This window comes from Hetaerina americana, unplaced genomic scaffold (genome assembly GCF_022747635.1).
Source record: "Hetaerina americana unplaced genomic scaffold, ioHetAmer1.1.p SCAF_14, whole genome shotgun sequence".
Classification (NCBI taxonomy): Eukaryota; Metazoa; Arthropoda; class Insecta; order Odonata; family Calopterygidae; genus Hetaerina; species Hetaerina americana.
The window spans coordinates 14,121,053-14,135,386 of NW_027286514.1; the positions used below are offsets into that span (position 1 = coordinate 14,121,053).

At 37.1% G+C, this 14,334-nt stretch overlaps 1 protein-coding gene across 1 annotated transcript in view; it reads right to left on the reverse strand.

Moving 5' to 3' along the window:
* sei (potassium voltage-gated channel seizure) overlaps positions 1-14,334 on the reverse strand; it is an 858,190-nt gene that overhangs the window by 421,618 nt on the left and 422,238 nt on the right. The window contains exons 6-7 of the mRNA XM_071583602.1: positions 6,501-6,578; positions 3,329-3,513 (exon numbers count right to left, since the gene is read on the reverse strand). Of these exons, the coding sequence (XP_071439703.1) occupies positions 3,329-3,513; positions 6,501-6,578 (263 nt within the window). The remainder of the gene's footprint in view (positions 1-3,328; positions 3,514-6,500; positions 6,579-14,334) is intronic.

A 14,334-nucleotide genomic window follows, 5' to 3' on the forward strand; every position in this document is an offset into this window, starting at 1 on the left:
CGCCACATGCGCCAAAGATTTTGGCAAGAGATAGCACGTCGGAGATTGAAGCAGGGTCCAAAGAAGTCCCTCCATGGAAACTCATCCTTTTTTTAGGTAACGCAAGAACATTAGAGAAGCTATTTTTGAAGCTAAAATAAGAGAATAGAAAGAGTTATTTCCAACTTTCAATGCAATCGTAGAATTCTTCCGAAAGTGGTAAATAGAAAAGAGTGTTTCAATTCCTGAATGATATGTAGTTGTCTTCAAAGAAGAGAAAAATGATTCAGTTTCTTAAAACTCCAAACTGTTGCAGTAAAAACAGGATTCAGTAGCAAAGAAGCAGGAATAAAGAGATGTGTTAAACAAGGATGTGCACTTTCACTCGAAACTTTCAACGTCTAAATGGAGAAGGAAAGTAATCAAACCAAATGAAACACTGACTGAGCACGAACTTACGCGATATGATAACAGTGGGTAAAGTATTGTTGATGACCAATAATTAGAGGCAGACAAAGCTGGAGATATATTGAGGACAATTTTTAACTTGGGGAAAGTATTGAAACTGCAAGACTTGAAGGAAAAGATTAGCCAGCCAAAAATAAATGACAGGGACAGAGAAGAAGAAGATTCATGCTATGATAGTTGTAGTAGCAGAAGCTTTGTGGGAGGCGACCGACAGCTGGGGTCAATGTACGTCATTACAGACGGATGGGAATGGAAAAATTTGGATAGCAACCCAGCCTCGGCATTGCCCTACTCATTGACGAAAGGCGCCAAAGGGTCTGTAGCTTAACGTCCCATCCGACGGGCGGCGGACTCACTCAAAGTGCTCTCTGTGAAGCAATTCAAGTGGGGACCGGGAAACTACCGTGAAGGGCCTGCCATCAGGATTCGAACCCGGGCTCTCTGCGAGGGAAGCCATTATATTAGCCAGTGCAAAATCCTGTTACACTAAAAGCTATGATATTGAAACCCGGAAACGTAGAGGATATTGGTAGAAAGAAAGAAAAGAGAAGAAGGCATAACTTTTGGAGTAGTGCAAGTAAGGAAAGGCTTTCACAAAATGAAAAAACCCAAAACATAACTCGATCGTAAAAAAAATTTCTCAAGACACAAATAAAAGCCTGCTTCTCAAAGGATAGGCATGAACAGTGACCGCAGTATAGGAAAACATATTAGAAGTAGTGAAAATGCCATTCTAGTGGAATAAGATCAAATTTGGAATGAATAACGAAACAATTGCACGATGACAGTGATAAGTGATATTACAAAGGACACAAAAAAAGGAATGGGCTCAAAATACATTAGTTTTCTTGTCCAGTTCCTTTCACTGTGCTACATATGGTTTATATTTTTACTTTCTGAATGAAATGAAAAACTAATGCTGCACGTATGGGAGATGAAAAGTGCAGTCCAGTCGATAGGACTCCAAGGAAAACCATCTGAGTCCGAAATTCCGCAGTCGGCAGATAACAAATTTCCTATAATTGCTCAATTTTTAACTCTTCCAACAGTAGCATTTATTCAACACATGCTTGAAATATTCGCAGGGATTATATTCATGAAACAGATATATTAATTTAGAATATATACACAGGAATAAAATGTTAAGGCTAACTCCGAGAAAAATTTGACCCCAGAGTACCAAATTAATTTTATTAAGACTTTTATGCACGGAAAATACTGAATGATGTGCGCTTTTAGAAAGAAACTTCGCTAAAAATAATATTCACCGAAATAGTCAAATTACATTGATTAAATAAAAAGGTGGTATATCTCCAAATATAATTTATAATGGAAGCCTCATTTTCTCCCTAAATGTGAATTCATAGTCGTTATAATTTACAAGGAAACTGGTGTGGTAATATCCTGGGTATTTATTTAGAAAAAAATCCTCTCTTTAAGATGACTATGGTGGTAAGTCAAACTTTTTCTTACGCTCACAGCCCAAATATATCTATAAACACCATAAATACTGTTGCCATGAATGAGTTCATACAAACAAACATACACTTTATGAATATACATATTAGAGAAAGATAAAACGAAACCGCAAAAAATTTACTGATTATTTTAGGCCATTTGAATTAATGCAAATATCACGTAATATCAACACCTAATGTGAAATTAAACACTAAACATTGAAAATAGAAAAGAATTAAATTAATGGAATATTTTCGTTAATTCAAATAATGTATAATAAAATGAGCCAATGCTAAACCGTTATTCTGACAATTCATTTGCACTACAAAATTGCAAAGAGTAACTAAATATGTTCACGTGTTTCACAATTTTGCTCTGGGCTCTTGCGATTGTTAAAATTTCATTAAAAACTTTCTCATGAAAAATTTCAACCTCGGAATACATTGGTCTATGAAAATGTTGTAATTTTATAATCATACCAAATTTCAAAAATATTTTAAAGCGAAGAGAACCTGAAAAATTTCCATATCGGTGTACAGAATCTGGTCCGTCTCGCATCACAATGAGATACGTTATCTAGAATATGAGCTAAGTAAGGGCAAGGGTACCAACTTCGAGTTGAATTTTGGTTTTCTGTGCTTTGGGAAAATTGGATGATGGCATTCAAATTTTATACATGGCAAGAATGAAAAAAGGGGTGACTTCTCGACTACGACCATTGTAAATTAGATGCCATGTTTCTAAAAGAATAGTGATTATAGTTTATTTAAAATTTTAGGCCGATTCCAAATAAGGAATAAGCACCTTGTGATTTTTGTTACTGGAAATTGTCCGGTCAATTTACTCTCAACTTATTTTGATCTCGAATTGATTGGAATCAGATGGAATTGGAGATTACTGAACGAGCAAAATTTCAATTTTATACTGCATTTATTTCAGTTATTGCGCCCTAGGTTTCAACAAACCTAATTACAATGAAATAAATTGACATCTCAGTTGCAATGAATTATTTCTAGCGGAAAATTTCTTTTTTTGGACGTTCAGTCAGTTTTCTGTAAAAAAAGAAAATTATATTGAAAGGAACATGAGTATTTCATCGCATCGTTCTCTCGGAGAAGTATTTACCCTCCGGCAGAACGAGCAGCGCGAGTACCCACTCTAAATTGACGGCACGCGAACGCTGCCTCGTCACTCAATGCCCATCCCTCCTCACCCCTCGACTTCCGATCGGAGATAGAGAAAGATGTTTGGTAGGTGCGTGAGTGACACCAGGAGTGCCGATACTCACGGCGGATTTTGGAACTAGCGCGATGATGATGACGGTGTGACGGGCGCGGTCGGACCGCTTCTCTGGAGTCGGAAGGTGGTGGGCGGCAATAGGAGGGTGCGGAAGAGGACGCACACTCCCAGACATCTCACTCACCTTGTGACGAAGGCTGTCCGACGGGACGTTGCTGAGCGACGGTGACTTCCTGTCCCTCCTCTCCCAGCCCGGGGCCGCGGTCACGCGGTACTTCGCGAGGTCCGACTCGGAGGCGACGTTCGGAAAGGACTTTTGCGACGACTGCTGCTGCAGGGCCTGGATTTGCCTGTGGTTCCTGGCGGCAGCTTTGGTTGAGGCGAGCGTAGGCCGGAGAGCGAGAGAGAGGAAGTGCGGGGAGCAGGAAGAGAGAGAGAGGGAGAGACAAGACAAAGAGACCAAGTTGAAGAAAAGAGGTGGTTGAAGAATTGGAGGCGGGGGAGAAATCAGAATCATTACCGTAATTGTAATATCTTTTTAAGGGTTTTTTTCGGGGAGGTCGGAGAGGGAGGGTGGAACAGTGTGGTGGAGGTGAGAGTGGGTGGGAGAGAGATATTCCATGCCATAAAATGTGAAACAAAGCGTGCTGAGAATCATAATCAATCGCTTACATGTATCACTTTATTCCCCATGGCGAACGGGAAATTGAGTTTCAAATACACCCTCGTCCCTTTCTTTTGGCGGCAGTTTTGATAATCATATGCCAGTCAATAACGCGTACTGAAAATAATGCCGTTTTTAACGTAGAGATGGAAGGAAATATTGAGTATGCAAAATGATCAATAAAATATGATTCTTCGTATTAGCAATTGAATTAATTGTTGGAGCTCCAAATTAATGCTCCAGGAGGGTGTAACTTTTAATAAAGCTTAATTAATTCGAGGCAGACAGCGGTAATGCTGGTGCACTCGCAAGAAAACATTGATCACAAATTAAACAAGGAGACGCACAACAGTTATAGCTATGTGGTCAGAAAATATTTTTCAAGAAATCACCTTGATGGAGAATTTATTATTATTTAATTGAAATGATTTGATTACATACCGTGAAACTCTACATCCCATTAAGATAGCCCATTTCTAATGAAAATTTATTTACAATATCAATACTATCTTTATGAACTAATATTGTTAAGGACTTTGGAATTTATCCACACTACCTTTAAAAATCTTATTTCATCGTATAAATGTGTCGTAACTAAAAAATTCAGTAAATTTATTGTCAATAAAATTAACAATATTTGTACGTTATACAACTTGCTAATTTATCTGTTTCTATTTTAAAGCCCTTAATTTTTACTGTAACATTGAATTAATTTTACAAGAATGATATCGATAGGTTTAGTAACATTAATTTTACTTGTGAATACTCATTACCAAATAGATTGAACATGTTGACATAAAGTGGACATATTACAAATGTAATTGATAAGACCGTATTGTTTAACTCTAGAAAGTTACATGAAGCAATATATATTGAATTTGACACTTGAGAACTTTGTGGGAAATTGATAAAGGTTTTTACCAACAAATTTTTTTAACGTCTCTTTTTAATCAGTGAGAAATATTTGAAAGAGTTTCAGTATTTAACCTTATAGCATTGACAATGAATGCTGGCATGCATCCAAATTGCTTGAGCAAGATTTAATAAAAATATTTTCAAAAATAGCATGGCATATGCCCTCTGTTAAATTTGGAAATTCCTTTCAAGGAATGAGGATTAGTATTACACAGGCATTTGCTACACACCAACATTCCTTCATATGAAAATGAAAATCACCACAGACAATATAAAACAATTACATCATTACGCTTGCAATTATGATATATTACGACGGGAAAAATACTGTACATGCTACCAAAGCCAATAACAACAATCGTTAGTTGTAAATATGCTGCTTATATATGATAAAAATAATATATGTATGTATATATTTATATATATATGTACAGATTAAAATTTTCAATCCTACGTTACCACGGAAAATTGGGTCTTATACATTATTATTACTTGACTGCCTATAGTAGGAGAGAGATAGAGACAGATAGATAGTCAACTACAGATTGGATTGGGCTTAACGCTCATTCACATACAATGCAGTAAGCAAGGCGAGCAAGGAAAGACATTACACAATATGGTCACCTAACCAACCAGGGCGCACTTATGTCGTCTCCTTCTATCACTGACAAAGATATAAGGTCCAAGTGATGATGCAGAGGTTCTTCTAAAATGAGAATGTTCTCGCCTTGAGAGAGAGAGAGAAAGAGAGATAGAGAAAGAGATAGTACATTTCTGATGGCGTGAGACTTTTCTAGCGTTCAATACTTTTGTTCCTGTGTGCAGGAAACCGAACTCACCTTCCTCGCGTGGAATACGGTTTCACTGTTCCCACAGCCATAGAAAAATTCACGTGATATTCAATGGAGCATGCATGCGTGCAATATGCAAAGAGATTTTTTTTGTGTCCTGCGTTGCTTTGAAGAACAAGCTTTGCTCAACATTTCTAATTACCTTCACCAACGGTACACTTTTTTTTTTTAAAAATTGACGAATTGGACAACGACATGCAATTAAATATATGTATATACATATATATATATATAATTATATATATATATGTATATACATATATATATACGTATACACGTATATATAAATTTATTATATATATATATATATATATATATATATATATATATATATATATATATATATATATATATATATAGATTTCTACGTTTCCCGTGAGATGACAAGCAACTGCTACACGGAAAATCAGACCATGCTAGAAAAAAAAGTCATGCCATTAAGGTGCAAAGACAACTCCAAACGTGTGTGGATGAAATGGGAGTGGAATGGTACCGACAAACTTAACGTGCAGAGATGTCACTGCTACCGTCTTGAAAGAAGGGAGACGTTCGATGCATAAACTCTCTTGTCATCCTAAATATCTAAATGTCTACTCCTACAGAAAGAAATAGTTCAACTGAATAACACAGTGCGACTCGATGAGCACTCAATCGATTAAAACAAAACAGCAAAGTAAAAGAAGCAAGGTGTTTGTTAATCTCAAGATCTGTTTCCAACGGAAGGGTCCCAAAAGCACTGACTTAAGGATTTACGCCCTTATTTAACATAAAGCGTGCTATAAAAGCAGCACAATAATAATAAGAATAAGAATAGTAATGGTAAAAATGAAATCAGCAGAATCAAAAACCACGAGAAAGTGCTCGTTTCGAGGGAGAGTTATTTACTTTTCTTTACTGTTTAAAATGTTCTCGTCGCCTTTATTTACCTTCGGAAAAGTTATCAAGCGTGTGTGGCCGAATCCTGGTCTCCAAAATGTTTGGCTCTCGTAGGGCGTGTTGGGATACTGCGGGAGACACACAGAGAGCAGCAAGATAGGAACAGAGAAAGATAGATGCGCATAGCAAAACACAACAAGTCAAATTGGAGTTTCACATTTATGCAGTTTTTTTATTAGAGCATTTTTTTTAATCAATCGTTTGCTTTGGAATAGGTTGTTGAGGAGGTTACTAAGTACATACGATGGGAACGGTAAGGTGCCGGGGGTTGAAGAATTGTGAGGCAAATGCAAAATCGGAGAATAAGGAAGGAGGGCGTGGATAAGGTAGTGGCGGTCTGCAGTCAAACGAAGAGAAAGGAGGTTTGCTTGGTTTGGGACGATCGACGGAGGGAGGAGAATGGAGAGAGTAAGAGAGAGAGTGAAGTGAGAAAGACGAAGAAGATTGATAGAGAAGAGAAAAGAGAAATAAGGGGAAATAGGTTAGCTTGGGGCTTGTATGCATTCTCGACAGGCGTAAAATATGAGTGGGTTATGGGTGGGGGGATGGGGTGGCATGATCGGGAGAGAATGAGGATGAACGGAAAATTTGAATGAAGGAAGCGTTCGATGACGTCACAAGAGTCGCCCAAAGAGCGTTTGGCGTGAGGGGCGAAGGGAGACTCGGTGAGGTAATATTGACGTGGGTTGAAGTACGAGGGTTGAATGGTGCAGGCGAGGGAACTGGGGCAGGGGAGCGAGGCTGAGAGGGGGTAAAGAAATGAACGAGATTGAAAGAGAAACGAAGTGAGAGATAGAGAGAGAAAGAGATTGGGGGAGACGAAAGAGAGAAAGAGAAAGAAAACTGAAGAGGAAGGGAGTGTACCCGAGACGTTAACGGAAGAGAAGGCGAAATAGGACTCGCGTGAGAGAATAATTGAAAGGGTCGAGGGATTGCGAGGATGAGTGGGGATATTTTGAACAAAACAAACCAGACATCAAAGCAAGGGAAGCCTCGATGATGGCATTTTCCTTTCAACTATCGATAGAACAATGACCAAAAAAATAATGTGGGCTAAAAATTCATGTATTCATTCCACTGCACTGGTTTTAGTTTTTTCTTCCCAATAATTCTTCTCAAAAGTATTCTTACTTCAATAAAATGATCCATTCGTAATCGGTTATGAATTATGAAATGAAAAACATGAATGAATCCGTAATATCAGTTGAATTATATTCTTTCGCTGAAGTCCTTCGTATTAGGGTGATTCTGATTTACGGCGCGTGGATTATTCGGATGATCAAGAAAGCATTTCAAAAATTTGGAGCCCAAATTATATCTCGAAATTTATTGACTTTTTTGGAAATAAAATTTTGAACGGGCATATATATCAACCAAAACATTGCTATTACGTATATTTAAAGCGATTCATCACCCGAACCTTACTTTTTAGTGGTGAGAAAAGATAAGCTATACACAAACAAACTTAGTCAAATAATTCATTTCATTATTTATAATTGAATTACACATAATTAAATTATACTTTCATATAATTTCGATACAAATGTTGAAAAACTGAAGGTATAATTAAATTTTTTTAGCCCTAGAAGAAATTTCTAAAGATTTAAATTAATAACACTCGTGATTGGGCATCGATAGAGTCAACTTTATACGTAGAAGTTGACCGTATTTTATTATGAGCATATAAATATATGTATATATATATATAATTATTTGTATATATTTATACATATACATACAAATATATATATATATATATATATATATTTGTATATGTATATATATATATATACAAATATATATATATATATATATATTTGTATATGTATATATATATATATTTGTATATATATATATATATATATATATATATATACAAATATATATATATATATATATATATATATCCACACCTACTGATGAATATACGTTTAACAATACGCAAACAAGCAAATTAATAATGTTCTAATTAATGAGTTTCATGATAGTGAAAAAAATAAGGAATCCTTGAATATTTATTGCTTGAATTTTAATTGATTAAATCACATCCAATCGCGGCTGACTGGCAACTTGTGTTTATTTTCAATGAAATACTCTTAGTCTCCTTGAGTTAACTACTAAATGGCGTTTTCGTTGAATTATTTACTTTAAGAGGCCGGCTTAGTAGTATATGACAAGGGAATGGGGCAAATTTGTATTGTCAAAAAGAAATTCCACCAGATAAAAAATGAATCCATTCCTATGATACTGCTTTGTAATGTAAAATGACTTTCCGATTTCCTTCACCGAGAACTGGAAAATGTATAGTTTATTCTTTCCAGTTACTACGCCTCTGTCTGACATATATTACTATTATTACTTTTAATTCATCGCTCTCGAAATTTTCATAGCTGAGCTGTAATGTGTAAGCTGCAATACGAACAAAACAAGCATTACAAACCGTAATAGCTTTAATCTGGGATTAGCCGCAATATCTGCACAAAACGTATGGACACTACCCGTAAATACATGCTCGAATTAAGCTCACCTATCCGACCACATAAACTCAAATGGACTTTTAAAGTTGTTACTCTTAAAAAGCGCGGCATAAATTCTTTAGCAAGGTAAAAACTAGGCGCATGCCATTCATCACGGAGACTTCCCTTCCCGTTCGCTCTTGTTCACACGCACCCACACACAGATACACATACATCCATTAACATATAACTTTCGTCAAATGATTATATCATTCATTTTAGTAATGTTTAACATTGCAATTAAAACACGACAGGCATACTCGAACCATACATTGACTACACAGAGTTACAAAACACATAGAACATTAAGAGAAAACACACATTAGGGAATGCGGGAGACTTACCAATGTTTGGGGACATTTGTACTTGGCATTAACAACAATGACCCCAATTCGAGATGATTTTGCTCTTCAAATACCTTCGGAATTATTACCTCATTCGCTAATGTTCCAACAGTGCACAGAAGAGAATTATCTGATTATAGGCAAAGCGAATACCATCTATATTATCTTTCAGTATAATTATCCATAGGGTACGGAAGTAAAAATGTCCGTGAAAATTTCGAGTCAGTAATAAATAATGGAAGAGAAAATACAAAATTTATTGATGTTTAATTCATTAATTCATTCATCATTTATTCTTTAAATGTACACAGTAACCTTGAATGGAGTTTTTTGATGATATTTTTGAATAAATACGTTAAATATTGGTACATAATACCGAGAAAGGTTTTTCAGAAAGGATCTATGAGCCACAATTATGGTTGTCCGTTTGCATCGTTTGTAATTGGAGAAAAATAACTACTATAGATTATCATTTATAATCAAAATGAATTGTTGAAGGCAATATCGTACACATTTCCTTTTTCATGTTAATAAATTTTAAACTAAGTGTTGATAAACTAAGGTACAAGGTTGCCGACTTTACCATAGCGTTGGCATTTCACGAATTGAAATGCTGCCACGTTTAGATAAATAAATTCTACAGGGGAGTTTTTTTTTCAGATAGGCTCTCTAAGAAGGTATAAAAAGAACTAAAACCTGGTAGAGACTTGAATTAAAGAGGAGAGTAGCAGAATACATTTGATTTTTAAAATCAATTTATCATGCTATCTCATTGTCAATTATTGTAATCGTGGGATTCTAATGAGAAAGAAAACATCTCGACATCCTCTAAAATCATAGGGAAAATTTCGACCATCATTTTCATTACCTACACCATTTACAGTCTAGGGGACATTTTTATTTTCAGGAATTAAATAAGGAAATAACAATATCCCTTGGCAATGCCTTTCGTCGTTGCAGAAGGCAAATAGCGGGTCAAGTGGAATCTGGATGGTCCGTTTCGGGGGCAATATGAGACTCTTTTACACGTTTGAAGCTCCTCGCTGAGGATTTGGTCACGCAACCCTTAGCGGGAGATGGGTCGACAACCTCGCCCAGCCTCTCTGAGTGCTTACGTATGTACCGGCATGGCTGCTACTCCGACGACAATTTCAACGGACGCCTTAGTAAGTAAACGGCAGCGTGAGGTAAGTGCCACTTGCTGGGTAAATGAACTCAACCACTGCATTTTATCAAAGAATAATCCAGGCCTCAAAATAACGTCTGAGAAAAAGATTAGATACACAAATGCAAAAGCCTGTTGCTCACGTGGAAAACTTTCTGTACAAGTCATGAATAAGAGCTAATCTCAAATTTACTTAAATATATACGCAGTGTGCATGGTTTTCGTAAAAAGTCTTGAAAACACTTAAATCTGAAGTCAGACGCTAGACCTTCCATTTGTCATATGCACTAGAAATCGTTAAACTTTTAATGATATGCCGACTGGGTTAAAGAGGCTCTAATATATTTTCAGCATGTACAGGTAACATTATTTGCTTATTCGTTGGCATTTTTTACGGCATAATCGTATTTGACAGAAAATTATAGAAGGAGAGCATTGTTATCGATCACTAAAAAGGGGTTTTTAACTGGCACATTGAATTCTCTCTGTATTTCAGATTCATGAAAAAGTAATTCTCAGAACTACACAAGCTGTATTTAGAAATTAATTCAGTACTCAACGCATTTCCTGGAAACTTCTTTTGCTGTTTCGGTTAAACATTTATGTAACGTTACTGGATTATTAATACCGAGTAAATCAATCATTTTCATACTTTATGGTTTTATAGAAACAGCTCCATTTATTTATTTTATCATTTTAATCACTAGAAATCAGCGAAAAAGCGAAGTAAAAGTTTTAGAAACAATATCAAGGAATATTTTATGGAAGTTATGTGAAGTCTAGTGTACAACAGGCAAATATTACTGCACACTCGATTCTTCGCAGCAGTGAAATTATATATATATTTGAATATACTCTAAATTAATAGTAAATATTATTTCTGAGTGCACGGTTACTCTTGCAAACCTATCGAAAAGAATCCTCCGGAGAATAGAATTCTCCTAAGCCATGGTCTTTCTTTGCCCCTTATCTTCCGTCGCTTTTGATCGTTTCCTACATAAGGTCGTTGCTCGTCCTTCTTATTTACCTCGCAACCGCAAAGAACATCGATCCTAATTTATACAGAATTATTCAGAGGGGGCTTAGGTTCTCGGCTTAAGCCCTCCCTACGAGGGATTTACAGGACCGCTCCCCCACACAATAGAATGAGTTAACAATAGATTTACATTTTAGCAAAAAACAAAAGTTTTAGCCATATCTCTCTTCGCTCTCATCCCGCCACAGGTGTTTCACATTGTAATGATATATTTTCGAGAAAATTATTGCTTCAACTAATCCCCATCTTCCCTTTCATGAACTTTGCATCTTGACTCTGCCGAAACAGTAGGGAAACGGATGAGGTATAAAAAATACTGGTGAGTCGACCGGTGCTAAGCTAGTAACTGAGGAACATTCTTGTCATTCATTTGGATCGGGCACGGATTCGAGACCCGTGATCAACAAAACCTCTTATAATGAGGGTTAAAAAATACATACGGCTTGAGGCAGCAAAAAACTTGGCACGCGATAAGATCTAAGTTTACCCAATTCGAAGGAAAAAAATAGGATATTCAGAATAGGAATTCCAGCTACTGCTCTCCGCTGATTTATCCTGCCTCGCATGAAAGGTTTGGCCTAAAGCCATTTCAACTTTTGATGGGACCCATTATTTTTAGACAAAGCCGGAAGTGATCTGACCTCCTTGCATAAATACTCCATTAGACAGACATTATTCGCAGTTAAACCTTTGCAAACTAAAGACATCGTGATAGCAAAAAATATAGAAAATGGTTTTGTATGTCATCACCACCGATGAAAATGATTCGCAAAGAACACAGAAGCTCATTCACAAAAAAATGCTAATTTCTATCGACTTCCAATGGAAAGAAATGAAATCACGTTTTATTGATGCTCGTTCGTGCAAACAGAAGGTAGCGCGAGAGTACGTTCACCTTTCTCCATAAGGGTGAATTTGGCCCTCTGTCCCAGGAGAGAGATTTTGACCTACCCCAGGCATCGTCACCATTAGCCACACCCGATCTTCCTCCGGCTCCCAAGAAAGCCATTTAAAAGCTAGTCTAGCGGAGTATAGGCACCCCGTACCGTCCCTCTCTGCCCCACCACTAAAATGCGCGCTTAGTACTCCAGCGGGCCATCAGGCACTACGCGGCTGACAATTGAGTAATGCGCTCCGCGGTGTAACCGACCCGAGTGCCTGGATCGGAGGTCGCGGGGAGAGTGGAGGGATGTCTTTCATTGCGGGGCCGAGCGATGAGGGAATCAATTCCTCTCGCGTGCGCCTTCCCTCTGCCGATAATCATAGGAGCGGACGACTGGCTGGCTATTCAGCACTCGTGGAAACTTTTCCCCCTTGTCATCCAGTGGCAAACTCAACGCTTTTGATTTCCGTCACACCAAACAGACTGTTTGCTCGTTTGTTTGCCCAACGGAATTGATCGTCTTGGCCGGGAATTGAGACAAGCCGCGCTCTGCTTCAGTTTCAATTCCTCGAACTCTTAAAAACTGTTAACACAACTTCCTCGGAGTCGACCTAAAAAGAAAACTGACCGTTAATCTACATCTCCAGGAAACGCGATTGCGATCAAAGTGGAATTTAGTACATCGTCAAACAAGAATCGACCCGGTTACTAGTTCAACCGTCTACCTTCCTCTTAATGATCGGAACTATCTCGGAATATGACTTCCTAGTCTGAAAAAGCTAGGAAACAAATTATCCGACGGATAAATGATCTCACAGCATGATTTCCCTTATGATGACTCATAATTTAAAGGCTCTTACAGATAACGGAAACACCGCAATTCCATAATTGATACTTCTCGACGACCATGATTTCACCACTCTATAACATAGCCTCGTGGCATCAAGTGACCTTAACCACTTACACAGTGGTTGAACCATGGTTATCAATTCATATGAATTGTGGAATTGATGTGTTTCTCTTATCTGTTCAATGGAATTATCCCCGTATTCCAGAATAGTGGCACCAGTTCCTGCAAGCAGATACTTGGCCAGCATAAACCCATTCCACAACCTTCTGGAATTATCATCCTACAGGATTAGCACCCCACATTAGACCGGAAATTTTTCCAGGCCTAATATGACTCCTCCTTAAGTCATGAATCATTAACTTTGGTTCTAAAGATTGCTGAGATATGAGTAGGTGGCCGCCCACAAATGGTGACTATTGGTACGCAAGTCGAGGCAGTGATCAACGATCCAACAAGACTTATCGACGCCTGATATTCCAAAGAATCTTTCATATATTGTCGGGCACATTTTCAAATAATAAAATTATTTGAGCATTCTGCATTAAATTTAATTCATTTTATTTTGATGAATTTTAGCACGCGTTTCGAATCCAGATTTTATTGAAATGCTATATGCATCTGGAGGGCGATTTAACGCTTTGTATCTATGGTAAGAGGTAACTTACGTATATCCTGCACTGTAAAGTTATTATTGAATTAATTGAAGGGGTGAATTATTTTTCATGCATACTTCATTACTATTCTCATAAATTCACGCTAGAAAGCAAGGATACACCCGATTATTACGATCTATTTTAAATCTATGGCTGTTTTTCTATGACGCCCAATCACAACGTTTTGACTTCATAAATATTACGTAGGATGGTTTTCTTAAAAGCTATCTTTGAAACCCTTATTTTTCATTAAAATAGAACGTATTCCAAGATATCAAACGCCAGAATGTTCATCCATTTTTCTCGGGCAGTAAAATTTTCGCTAAGGATGACCTTAACATGAAGATTATTAGAAATATAATAAAAAACGCTGTCGA